The 13,881-nt window shown below is 38.8% G+C and overlaps 1 protein-coding gene across 3 annotated transcripts in view; it reads left to right on the top strand.

Moving 5' to 3' along the window:
* LOC146486138 (MAP kinase-activating death domain protein-like) overlaps positions 1-13,881 on the top strand; it is a 41,847-nt gene that overhangs the window by 26,021 nt on the left and 1,945 nt on the right. For all 3 annotated transcript variants that reach the window (XM_085098813.1, XM_085098827.1, XM_085098821.1), the window contains 9 exons: positions 21-231; positions 1,032-1,248; positions 4,792-4,899; positions 5,826-5,990; positions 8,025-8,097; positions 10,325-10,356; positions 11,389-11,463; positions 11,566-11,635; positions 13,244-13,290. In XM_085098813.1, the coding sequence (XP_084954939.1) occupies positions 21-231; positions 1,032-1,248; positions 4,792-4,899; positions 5,826-5,990; positions 8,025-8,097; positions 10,325-10,356; positions 11,389-11,463; positions 11,566-11,635; positions 13,244-13,290 (998 nt within the window). The remainder of the gene's footprint in view (positions 1-20; positions 232-1,031; positions 1,249-4,791; positions 4,900-5,825; positions 5,991-8,024; positions 8,098-10,324; positions 10,357-11,388; positions 11,464-11,565; positions 11,636-13,243; positions 13,291-13,881) is intronic.

The raw sequence follows: 13,881 nt of genomic DNA, 5'->3' as shown, positions 1-13,881 counted from the left end.
TTATCATTTTACTATTTAAGGTTTTCGTTATTACAATGGTGACATCTTTCCTGTGGAGGGTGAGGAGGGGCGGAAGACCACAGGACGGCGTTATTTGTTTGAGGGATTGCTGAATGAAAGGTCATCTTTGTGGGACAACATGGACTTTTGGGAAAATGTCTTTCTTGATGCTGTTGCTGCTGAAAGGGATGCAGTGGGAATGGATCAGGGACCATCAGAAATGATTGACAGGTGCGGCACGGCATGGTCTACTCTGTGTAACCACTGTAGAGCCAGTAACAAAAACAATGTTACTATGTTATTGGAAAGATGCCCAGAGAATGCCCATTTGTACATACAGGCCTTTTTACGTCTGTCAAACATGACTTTTATGCAGTGTTGATTTAAAACCCTAAACATATCTGTTTGAATGTGAATTTTGTAAACTTTGTTAAGAAAATAATATGACAGGACAATGGTTTATTTCCTTGGCCAAAATAATCACTTCACCCCGCTTGCATATTTGTCCTTCATTTTTGTCCGTTGTTACTTGCAAACAACTTGTCAACTTTTAAATAACTGCTCGAAGAAACAGCACCTTATATCCAGGGTTTCCTGAAAATTGAAGGGCTTGTTGCATAATCGACCCAAATGACTTTTCAGATCGCGTTTTGTTGTTTTAGCTCAGTTTTACTGGAGGGTTTAGTGTGACCTTGAATTTCTTCAGAAAACAACAAATATTTATTCGTTCTTTTGTGCTTCGTGTACAATAAAAACCCTTGATTATGGGCAATATTTCCGTTTTTATCACAAAACGAAGAGGAAAGCTGCGAAAAAAACATTGGAGCAACGTTTTCTGAAGGAATTCAAGGCCGCACGCAAAAACTCCGATGAATGATGAATGATGAAACTCCGATGAAACGCAATATGAAAAGTATTTTGGTCGGTTATACTCCCAGCCCTTCAACAGTTTTTAGAGTACCCACATTAATTTTCAAACACACCATAAAAATGTTGTTTACATAGTTTATTTTTTGCTTCGATATATCCAGGTACAGCTCACTAGGACCTGCCGAGAAGAAGCGACTTGAGGAAGATGAAGACAGACTTCTGGCAACGATGCTGTACAACTTGGTTGCATTCATGACTGCCTTGAATGTCGAGAAAGATGCTTTGAAAAAGAAAGTGCGAAGGCTGTTAGGAAAGGCACACATTGGATTGCTACAGAGCCAGCAAGTGAATGACTTGCTTGATAACATCAGTAGTCTGGTGAGTTTAATTTAGCTGAAAATGTAAATTGGCTTTAAGGCGATGTTTCACAGGGTGATTTTTTCTGCAGCTTGGAATGCAATGCGGACAAGAGCATTGCGTTGCAAGTTTTATAAAACTTGTTACGTGCTGCAATTTATCTCGTGACGTTGCAAAAAGTAGACGACTAGTCTATCTTCTCTGCAACTTGCAATGCAGTTTTTTTTAAAAGGCAAGTGGTAAAGAGGGGATGCTATACACACACTTTTGAACCAGTATACAATAACTATAAAAGTTAACGCTAAAAGAGAACGACGTTTCGACCGTCCGACAGTCATTTTCAAGTTCAAGATGAGAAGTAAAAATATGTGCTTATATACAATTGTGAAAAAACTAGTGAGATACTGACTTAAAAAGCTCTTAGATATGAATATCTTAAAGCTTTTTAAGTCAGTATCTCATTAGTTTTTTTCACGATTGTATACAAGCACATATTTTTACTTCTCATCTTGAACTTGAAAATGACCGTCGGACGGTCGAAACGTCGTTCTCTTTTAGCATTAACTTTTATAGTTAAATCCATTTCGAAAAAATTGTTGATTCAGTATATTATAGACTACAGATATAGTGACCACATTGCAAGCACAACGAAAAAAAAACTCGGTATAATCTCGTCAAGGCTTATCTTTTTAGAATAAAAGTATATTTTTACAATGCCATAACAAATGAAGTAATATCAAAAGGCTGATACATTTTCTTGAAAATGTATTTACGATTAACTCAATGTTAGTTTTGGTGCAAAAAAAAAAAAAAAAAAAGACGAAAGATCAAGAGCTTCAAGGGCTGTAAGTCTTATTTGTCTGAACCTTTCTTCTGGCAAATGCTCTTATGCCAAAAGTTGTTGTTATTTAGTGAAAATGTTTTAAGTAATAGATCAAACACGAGGAAGAGTGTTTCCGCCGATTTCCAAACACCGAGAAGTAGGTTGGAAAAACGAGGCGCAGCCGAGTTTTTTTAACCAACTTCTCGGTGTTTGGAAATAGGAGGAAACACTCTTTCGAGTGTTTGATATAGCTTCTCAAACTATTGATAATTCTTGGAGAAATTCGAAGCAAAAGTTCACAAAATTTTTTAATAATTAAGATCACATTTCCAAACCTCCTTCACGGTAGTGATTTCCTTTGTTTTCTCTTCATGAATTATTAATGATTTGAGAACACGTGATATTTGTAATAATGGCGCTAGATACCGATTATATTCGTATAACAGATTAAGCACCTCTCGGTGAGTGCTTTACTCAAAATGTTTTACCTGCTTACTTGGACATCTGGGCCGGGTTGTTCGAAAGCCGATTAACGCTAATCCCCGATTAAAAATTAACCGAGGTTTTCATCTCGCTCGTTAAAAATGTTTAGAAAAGCTTATTTTAAGCTAGTGGTGAAGAAAAATCTAAGTCAAAACTGAGGAACAAAAATCCTTTTGAAGAGTCTTTATTGATTAGAAATTAAACTCATAACCACGTTCACGTTAACCCTGGATTAGCTTAATCGGGCTTTGAACAACTGGGCCCTGCATTCTAAACGGAGGCCGCCAAACCGTCATAATACATCGGAGGTTAATAATTTTTGTTATGGTGCCACAAACATAAATCATCTTTATGTAAACACAGAAATCTCCACATTTAAAAACACTGCCCTTCTCAGTTAAAAGCCGTGTCTAAATTATATTACGTGACTAAAAGGTGATACCAATAAGCCCAGTGTATGTCAGATTTCACCTGCACTCTGTTCTTGAAGGGCTCCCACTCCTGCATTGGCTTGTCCAGCCACCTGATGCTGTATTGGATTGAACATCCAGAGCGTGACTCCACAGTCTTGTTTGACTGACGGATACCTACAAATGTCATCATCATAACATTGCAAATTCTCACCCAGAAAATAACGCTTCATAATACAGATTTAGCCTGAATGTTTTTAATGAAATTATTTTAAAAGTGATGATGATGATGATGATGATGATGATGATGATAATATTAAAAATAAACTTTATTCAAATATCAACTATATAAAAGACATCACAAAAATGTATTCATATTTTCTTCAAAACATGGAGAGATCGAAAAACAAGTTTCAAATGCATCAAAACATAAAATGTAATTTCCGTTGGAAAAACAGCCAACGTAACTGTAAACAGATCAGTTGCGAAATTCCAAACGCCTTGTTCCGATGAAAAGCCTAAGAACTATTCACAAGGAAAGATGGTGATGATGATGATAATCTGCATTGTATGGACTATTGTTTTAAGTTAAGTTGTGCAGCTAAGTTACATTCGTTAAAACGTGTTAAAAATAATTAGGAAGTGTCAACTAAAAACCTGCTGTTTCGTAAGGCTTGAGATGAAAGGCGCCTGAATTCACAAATTAGATCGAATTATTAAATGTGGCTAACTTTCAATCTGGAATAATAGCATTTACTTTAAAATGTTTGTAAAATAATGTTCCTTTTCTTTAAAAATGAAAGGACTTTTAAAATAAACCGGCGTGACCATAGAAACGCAACTCACTGGGAAATATTTCAGACAAAGGCTTTGTTCTGAGCACCTACTGAACAATCAAAGACATTCGGATTATTAATTTTAAAATGAAGAACAAGCAAGCGTGTATGGAAGGTATTGAAAGTTGAAATTAAGATAAAGCAGATTGAGCAATCATCGGAACGACAATCAATTAGAATGTGGACTTGTTTGAACTTATTTTTCACTGGAGGATCTGAACAGGTGAACAAATGTGATGTTGGCAGATATGTCCTTGGAATTGAGTCCTGCAGATTGCTTTTTATTTACACTTCTACACTTGCCACAACGTCTCTTATCGTTATTCCAGCTCTTTATTTTCAAAAGCGTTTTAATTTCTGTTGAGCGCGTGATGTGATAATTTTAAACTTGCAATTGACTATAATTCATTTCCGCGTACCGCCGGCTTGTTATCATGTCTTGTACTTGTGGCGTAAACCACAGTTCATGAAGTTTTTTCGAATTTTAGTTCATGAGAGTGATTTATTTGACAGAATTGTGCAAATCAGAGAGGATAAAATTGTTTTCTAAAAAAATCTGCGCTTGTTAACACCTTAACATCTTTGGAGAGTGATGTAGCTGTTCTCAGTGGTTAACAAAGGCTTTTGAATTTGCACTTCTGTTTTGAAATGCTAATATCGAAACGATATTGTTACTTTTCTAGCTTATATCTTTCCGCTCATTTTGTGTACCACATCTGACCTGCTTCTGTGTAATTTAACATTAGGAATTTTTTTTCAGTCCTTTTGATGCGTAAATTTCATATGCAAGCAAATTCATTCAACAAGCTCTCTAATCTTATTTCTTATTCCGCTTTAACTCTGTATAAGTGTCTGCTTCCAGCCAGTCCGGCCAGATTTTTTTAAGAGCAATCGTGATGATACAAATAATTATCTTCTTCTCCAGATAGTGCATTCTTTCAGTTATGATCCAACTACATAATCATCTTGGTCAATAGAAAGCTTTACTCTGTGTTTGTTTTTCATTTATTAGAATGGAAATGACATTGATCTCAAGCCCGCTGGCAGTCGGCAGATGTTGAAGCATTCTTTTGTTGTCCATTCTGGTGACTCGATGAACGGAGATGTGTTCTTCATGGAGGTAGGTATTACTCGTTTAGCTTGGTCATTTGGAACAAAAATGGAAAAGACAAATTAACAGTGATTTGTTTACATTTTGTAAAAAGGGAAAGTGGTGCTATTATTTTTGAGAATGGTAAAGGTCTAATTTCGTGAGCTTTGAATTGCCTTATTACTTGAGTTAAATTCTGGTTATTTGTTTTTCCTTGTGTTTCCTGATGATTAAATGAATAACAAATAACTGGCATGAGCCTGCTTTTGGATCAGCCTCATTCACGATATGGGAATTAAGTTTCTGATTTGTCATGAACTGTGAATTTTCAGCAGTCATCCACAGTCATTTGAATTTACATGATCTGGCGGCTGTGTGGAAAAAACTGCTATTTATTCCTTTCAAATGTGTCCTGAAGCCAGCTCGCTCAAACCCACTGCTTCTCTATTTTGGCCATTTCTTTTTATTCTCTTCAGTGCTAACACACGCTGCAGTGACACCTTTAGTCATATAAGGAACTGCTGGTGTAACATTTCAGTGTGCAGGAAAAAGAACTCTCAGTGTTGCTATTTATATAAGATCGATTGAGAACTACCGTAGTTAGCTTTGATACTGTTTATTTCTACATATCTACTATGTGGAATCTTAAGAAAATTTTCAAACCTCTTCTTTGATAGTTTGCGGTAGCATTTCAATATACATGTATAGGAAAAAAAAACTCTTAAGTGTTCCAATTTAACTAAGAGCGATTGAGAAGTACCATAGTAAACGTTGTTACAGTTTATTTCTACATATCTACTCAGTGGAAACTTAAGAAACTTTTCAAACTTTTTCTTCGATAGATGTAGGTTAATACTTCTCAGGGGGTGTCAATTTGTGATAACATAAATGAACTTAAAATCAATTAAAGTTCCATTGCAGAGTTGTATGTTCAAATCTAGTATTTGTATGTACAGGTTTGCGATGACTGTATTCTACTACGAACTGGAATGGGGGCGATAGTGGAGAGATGGTGGTATGAAAAACTGGTCAACATCACCTACTGTCCCAAGACCAAAGTGCTGTGTTTGTGGTGCAGACAAAAAGATGAGACCATCCTCAACAAGTTTTGCACCAAAAAGGTAAGTCGCAGAAGGGTGTAGGTAATTTCGAGCGTCATGGCGCAGGAACTCCGACTATTATGCAAATCGGATTCGTTACACAAGGGTGGTCTTATTTGCGTTTAAAGTCGTTACAAAGCTGAAAAATTGCTAAATCGCAGTTGCGCAAAGTCGCGTATACGATTTGCGCGTCTGTTTCTGTTTACACGGTGCTTTGTGAGGCGTTTATTATCTAGTGTAAGCGTACGTATATTATATAATCTTTCCCTTGAAAACCAATAATATATGATCCTTGTTTTTGTTTTTTTTTTTCATCTTTAGGGCTAAGTATTAGTCTTTCTATTTTTTGCCCCTTCTCTGTTTTCGTAATACCTTTATTCTCCTTATGTATATTTTGGAGATGACTGGAGAAGAATAAAAACATATATCCCGTTAATCCCCGTCTACACGAGATATTTTTATGTGGCAACTGTATGTGGCAGTTTTTATTTGCCTGTGTAGATGGCTCGACAAATATTTGTTGTTAATTTGCGTCAGTAATAATTTCGCACAGCGGAGATGTCGATGGAAAGACAAAACGCAAGATGGCGCCATGCTGGATGCGCAAATGTTAGGGAGTGTAGGGACTGGGTTCTACAGATGACCTTAAAAAAAATTGTCACATTTTATGTGGCATCTCGTCTAAACGGACATTTTTTTTTATGTGGCAATTTTTATTTGCCACATAAAAACTAACACGCCAGCTTTTCAGCAAATGCAGTTGTCACATAAAAATTGGTCATTTCTCATCATCTACACGGGCAAATAAAAATTGCCTCATAAAAATTGCCATATAAAAATTACTCGTGTAGACGGGGCTTTAGCGTAAGCGCCTTTGTCACTTGATAGGATTTCTTCGCACTGAAGAAGGGCTAACGATCGAAATGTCAGCGCTCAAATCTCTTCACGGTGGCCATATTACTTTTTCAACTCTGGTGATAAAACCAAGCATTCACTTCTACTCTTCTTTCCAGCGACGCAGCAGCACATTTTCTTTAGAAAGTAACCTTCCCATATATTTGAACTCTTAGTTCATTTGTCTGTCCGACGCAGCACCGCAGTAGAATCTAACCCTCTTTTATTTGTTGTTAGGGAGCTCAAAGGTGCAATGTCACGGAGATTTTGCTGTATTTTGCTCAAGACCGCTCAAATATTTGACGAAAAAACTTTTTGCCAACATGAAATTGCTCTTAGAACACCGGCAAGAAAATATAAAGGGATTTCTGCAAGGGAGAACTAACTATAATTGGTTTTAAGCAACGTCTCTAAAATACACAGAAAGAACTTGAAAAAATGGGCTAATTTTTTTCAAGTTGCAATCCATTTCCATCCTAGCCATCCGCAGCCAAATTTAACTAATACTAGTTTCTGTGCATAAGTAGGGCTATTGTTAACAAAACTGAAGCATTATTTTAACGATTCCACCGACTCAAATATGTTTTTTGGCCACTCCAAGTGACACTTAAGATAGGTGACACTGCCCCTTTAAGCAACGACGACGGCAACGGCAACGGAAACGTTACCTGGAAATATAACTATTTCATTTGTGCTACTTGGCGATTATTTCAACTCGCTCAACTTTTACAAAAATGGCGAACTATCCAGGAACCAAATTGGTAGGAGTGGCTTACAAGTTAAGAAAGAAAACGAAACATTCACCGTCGTGTGTTCACGTTCTCCACAAAACCTTGAATTTGGTCATTTCACGTTGTTGTTTTGCAGAGGACGGCAAAGAAATGTACCAAAATGTAAAACGCACGTGCAGAGCGATTGGTTTTGCTCATGGGGTTGTGGTTGCCGTTGCCGTCGTCGTAACTTAAGCTCCCTATCAATTTATTTATTTATACAGGAAGTCTGGTTTAGCATAGCTAGTTTAAACAGAGTCCTGATTAAATAGGAAGAAAGAAGTTAGTTAATTTGTCCCATCAAACAAATCTAAAACATTGATTACGACTTTGTAAACAGCTGTTTTTCTTTTACACAAAAATCTTGAGTTGTGTATTCGTTTTTCAACAGTGTAAAGCTTTGTATAACTGCATCAAGGAAAGTTTGCAGAGAGCAGCGGACAGACTCAGCAACAAGGGAACAGGTCAGTCAGTCGTCAGTCAGTCAGTCAGTCAGACAGACAGTCAGACAGACAGTCAGTCAAGTCAGTCAGTCAAGTCAGTCAGTCAGTGAGTCAGTCAGTCAGTCAGTCAGTCAAACAGACAGTCAGTCAAGTCAGTCAAATCAGTCAGTCAGTCAGTCAAGTCAGTCAGTGAGTCAGTCAGTCAATGCTGTATTGAAAGGCACACTTTATGGCGTTATATAGCTTGCGTTTCTGTAATGTATGTTCTGATGTTGGTGCATCGATCGTAATTTGTTAAAGTCAGAAATAAACGTATATTTTAACGTATTTCTTGTATTCCGTATGAATTAGGTACTGCTCTCCGACGATTCATCAGGCAGTAATCATTCAATTCGTTGATGGTTTTTAGTCTTTTCCTTGAACTGATTTCGGTTCACGATAATTGGTTCCTCAGATTCGTTCTTAACCAACTAGAGCAAAGGTTTCTTTGTACTCAGCCAATCATGGTAAATCCAAAACCACGTGACTTTACGCTTATCCTCCTGTGAGTGTGGTCGGTTACTAGTTTTCCCGCGCTTGGCTTTGGTTAGATGTTTTGTTTCAGTTCTGATTGGCTCTTGGTGTTATTTTCAACTGTTGTGATTGGCCAGCTACGTGTGCAAACAAGTCGCGATTGGTTGATTTCTACTTGGTTAAATGGAATAAGGCCAAACCCAAAGTAAAATTACTTTCAACCCTTAATGGCAAACTTCTGTATTGTGTTAGTGCATCTTGTGAATACTTGTTTTTTTATTGTCTGATTTGTTGTTTTGTTGTTTGCAGATGTGCTTTCATTGCGTGTGGCTTGTCCTGTGTTGATGTTGTATTGTTGTCATTCACTTGTAGCTTGTCTTCACGCGTGCTCTGTTGTCAAGTTGTTGTTGTCATTTAGTACTTCATGTTATTTGCATCCACGTTGAACTATATTTATTGACAGTTATCATAATTATTAATTATCGCCCTTGAGGGGAGAGTTGGGATACCGCAGTGATGAGACCTCCTCTTCCACCAGTCCGACCCTTGTTTCAAACGCGCCAATCGCCATATGTTGTTTGAATTAAATGTTAATTTCCCATACCTGGTTTCATGGCTCTCTCCAGTTGTTCCGCTTTTTCTCCCTCCAAAGATAATCAGCATTTCCAAATTCCAATAGACCATTTCCGAGTTGCTTTGAACCTCCTCACGAAAGCGAGGCTAAGTGCAAAGCTTTTCATGTCAAAATTAGTTTTGTTTGAATATGGTTGGAAAGCCTCCCTTTCATAATGAGGTTCAGGGCAACTCGGAAATGACCTATTTGAACTGAATGACAAACCAATCTTGGGCACTGATGGCGTTCTTTATATTAGGGTCTCGTCGTTTCCGTCACTGGTTTGTTTGTATCGTTTTAAGTAATCTCGGCGGCCCTCGGATTTTACAGTTCAACTACTATTGCCAGGGTCACTTAACAGTGGCCAATCAGATCACAGTAGGATAAGAACAGTGAACAATTCCAGACTTTTGGGTTTTAATACTGTTGTTTCTGTCTACTCGTGGTTGGTTCAATCGGCTTTGGTTGAAATTCATTGTTTTTATCCTGCAATCCCCAGTGACCCCGGTTACAGTAGTTACACTGTAATATGAATTTTCGAGTCATAAATAAAAAATAAATAAATCACCTTATTTAAGTATCAATGTATTTAGCGCAGAGCACTAATTGAGGACACTTTCTAGTACGAAGTGGAATTTTAAAATGTTGGTTTTTGAGGAGAGGGGAAAACCGGAGCATCCGGAGAAAACCTCCCGGAGCAAGGACGAGAACCAACGACAAACTCAACCCACATATGACGCCGAGTCCGGGAATCGAACCCGGGCCACATTGGTTGGAGGCGAGTGCTCTCACCACTGCGCCATCCCTGCTATCTTATTGTCATCATATAACGAGAGCCCACAGTGTTTAGTTTACGTTTGTTTGCTGTCCTTTAATGTAAAGAGTGATGGTTTTTACACTGCACCTAATGTAATAAGGGAATATTTTGTGTTGGGAGAGGGAGGGAAACTCGTTTCTACCGTTAGTGATCCAAAACGTAATAGAGATTGTTCGATTTAATTTGAACAAATCAATAAAATCAGGCGATTATTGCCGAGTAACCATGACTGGGCGAAACGAGCCTGATATAGCAGTGAATGTTCTTACTGATTTGCTTTTTATTATGTTTGTAAATTCTTGCAGGAGTTCAGCTTGGTGGAGAGTTTCCTGTAAAGGTCAGCTACTGCAATGTCTTGTATTATTAAAAACTAGATTGTTGGATTATTCAATTCCAGAGATTTGATTGTTTTAGTGACCATGGCATATCATCCATTATTAAAAACTGGATCATTGTATAATGCAATTCTAGGGATTTGATTGGCTTAGCGGCCATGGCATATGAGCCATTATACAATGCCCGAGAAATAGCGACCATTAAATTGTTTTCTGGTTGTTGTTGCAAAACGAGATCAGCAAAATATAGCAATTTTCTTGATCGTTTTTAATATAAAACATAATAATAATTTCACTCACGCATTTTGGATATGAGCTGATGAATAGCCAACAAGGTTAGTAGCGCCGAGTTGCCTATCAAACGCGCGCTCGTGTAATAATTGTAAACAAGCGACCTCCACTTCGGTGAATAGTTGTTAGTTATATCATGTCCGAGAAGTGGCGGTCATTCAAACAAACAAACAATTTTACCTGCGGGAGTTCTTGAACGAGCTAGGGAGATGTGGCGTGCGCTTCGGTTGGCTTGGAAGGCTACATAAACGTTAGAACTGACAAGGATCCATCTAACCCAGTCCCTCGACACGTCAATCTACCTGACCTTTCTCACAAAGATATTGCAGTCTGTGGCATTTCTCTTCGCGATGGTAACACAGAAAGCCGCAAAACTTTAGAACAAAAATTCATCTCCCAAACCGGCACTCATAATCCCCACGGAATCAACGAACGTTTTTCATTCGACAAATTTATTTTTGTTTACCATGTTACCATGCTCCCACCAATAGCTTAGCTCCACTGCTCGCTATATAAACTCAAACAATCCACAAATCCCTGATTCACTCTGACGAAGGGCTTATGCTTTACATGTAAACGTCAGCACTCGAATCTCTTTCAGTGGCCAATTTACCTTAAGTTATCAACTCTGTTGATAAACCAAACATTCGTTTCTGCTCCCACCGAGCACCGCAGTTTCTTTAGAAACTAACTCCTTTTTCCATACGTAAACTTACATTTGTTTGTTGTGAATTTGATTGCAGGATCTCAGTACCGGTGAAGGTGGTCTTCTGCAAGTCACACTCGAAGGAATCGGCTTAAAATTCGCCACAAGAAGAGTGAGTTCAGCATTTGCTTAAACTGTCAATACTCAGATAATTCAGAAGCGCTGTTACTTGCGACCGAGTGCTCCGATTAATGAGAAAGTTTACTGTTTTTAGGTTCACATCGACTTGTGTCACATCAGAAACTGCTCGACACAGAAAGGCGTGTTTCTTTTGGAAGAATTTGGTGAGTACCGGCTCAGGCTCTTTTCTAACAAGCATCACCCCTATAGTAAAGCTAGTGTTACACGACAGAGGTAAGGTTTCCTGAAAATTGCAGCGCAACGCCGTAGTAAAACAAGTTAAGGCGAAATTGTATGTGTAACTATTCGGTCCCTCTCTTTGCAACTGGTAGACTACTCCTCGACTTTTCGTAACGTTGCCTGGTAAGTGTGTAACATGTTCTCTGCAACTTTGAACGTAATGCTGACGAGAGCATTGCGTTGCAGATTGCAAAAAAAAAAAAAAATGCGTCGTGTAATTCTCAAATGTCCGCTTAAAGGCGCTGTTACACTAGGTAATTTTTCTTGCAACTTGTCTCCCAATTTCGTTGCGCCGTTGTGACACAAGTTGCACGGAACGTTGCCTAGTGTGACACTCCCTGAAATTAACATGCGTCGTAACGTTTTTGTTGCAGTTACCGTTGCACGAAGTAGAACCGACTTCTACTTCTCGCAACGATTGCGACAACAAAAAAATTGCGAGACTTGTTCGTTTCAGTGCATGTTACACTGGGCAACGATCCGTTCAACTTGTGTCGCAACAAAATTGCGAGACAAGTTGCAAGAAAACTTGCTTAGTGTAACAGCTCTTAAATCTTTCGTAAAAAAATGGAAGACACCATATGAAGTGATCACTTGTGTAGATTAGCGGCTGTTTATTTGAACGAAATTGAGAGAGCGGTTATGAAGATGCCTTGATCACAACCAGGTCCAGCGTGGTTTGCCGTTTTCGTCGGACCTCAGGTAAATATGGTCTTGGACGGTTGCGGCTCGTCAGTGTTCAGTCCTAGAATACAAGTAGAGACCCGCTAACGGGTGGTTTAAGAAGTCACAGTGTTTGCCTTGATCACCCACTCTTCGAGGACTTGTTTTCGCCGCTACGCCGTTCTTTCAAAAACTCGTAGTAAAGTGATGACGACTATCTCGTGTTCCCGCCAAAATGACACTGGTTCACCCTCACGCAATCTTCCTCTTTTGGAAAAAAATGGTCCTCGTACTCGTTTTAGAATCGAAAGATCTCTTACGGCGCTGTTACAGTAGACACTTTTTCTTGCAACTTGCCTCGGAATTTTGTTGCGACACAAATTGCAAGTTGCACGAACCGATACCTAGTGTAACATCCTCTGAAATTTTCGGCATGTCTCGCAATTTTTTGGTTGCCGCAACAGCAGAAGTCGGTTTTACTTCGTGCAATGGTGATTGCAACAAAAATATTGCGAGGCAAGTTCATTTGAGGGAATTGTACACTAAGCAACGCTTCGTGGAACTTGTGTTGCAGCGGCGCAATGAAATTGCGAGATAAGTTGCAAGAGAAATGGTCTGGTTTAACAGCGCCTTAAGTGGCCCTAGAAACGTCAATGATTGTAAACACTCAAGGCCGCTGGAGAACCTAGCTGCTGTTGGTGTTTGGATGCAATGACATATCGAATGAAATCAGTGTTTGATTTCCTCGAAAGTGCGCGTATTAACTGAAAGTTATAATACATCGAGGCTTTGCCAGCGTTTTAATCCAAAGATTCAAGAGGGCTGGGTTAGCAGCAGCTGGGCTTAAACGTTTCTGTGTTTCGTTTTAGTACCAGCAACACAAGGAACAGTCCAGCACAGATTTGGTTCACAAATGGTATGTTATTCTGTGCATGTATATATTTCATTCATTGTACCCCTCACATTCACATTGCTGCAACTACCACCGTAATCACCCACGACTTGCTCCCGTCTGGCCTCGTAGCCGGTAGGGCAACGAAGATCCGTAGTGTGGGGTAAAAGAGTTTATCTTTGGCTCGTTCGGTCTCCCATTTCCTTACCAGGGCTGTCGTTAGTGGGAAATTCATGAGTTCACGTAGCACTACAACATACACCGCAGACTTAATTCTGTTATCCATCATTTGTATATTTATAGGCACTTTCATCTCTCCAAATAGAAGAAAGATCCTCGCAGTTAGTACGCAACTTAATCGGTTGCAAATAGAAAGCCTGAAAAAGTTCAGGCTTGAACGGGATTCGAACCCATGACCTCTGTGATACCGGTGCAGTGCTCTACCGAATGAGCTATCAAGCCAACTGGGAGCTGGTCATATTGTGAGATCGTAATGTACCCGTGAAGGATGAATAACTAAATGTAAACATATGAAACATATGTTTTGAACTTCATGTTTTACCAACGAGGCAGGAAATGACAAATTTTTGACGCGGTGCTCGGATCAGCCCGCAT

The sequence above is a fragment of the Pavona decussata genome, unplaced genomic scaffold (assembly GCF_977016875.1).
Source record: "Pavona decussata unplaced genomic scaffold, jaPavDecu1.1 SCAFFOLD_21, whole genome shotgun sequence".
Classification (NCBI taxonomy): domain Eukaryota; kingdom Metazoa; phylum Cnidaria; class Anthozoa; order Scleractinia; family Agariciidae; genus Pavona; species Pavona decussata.
This window is presented reverse-complemented; position numbering and strand designations above follow the sequence as displayed.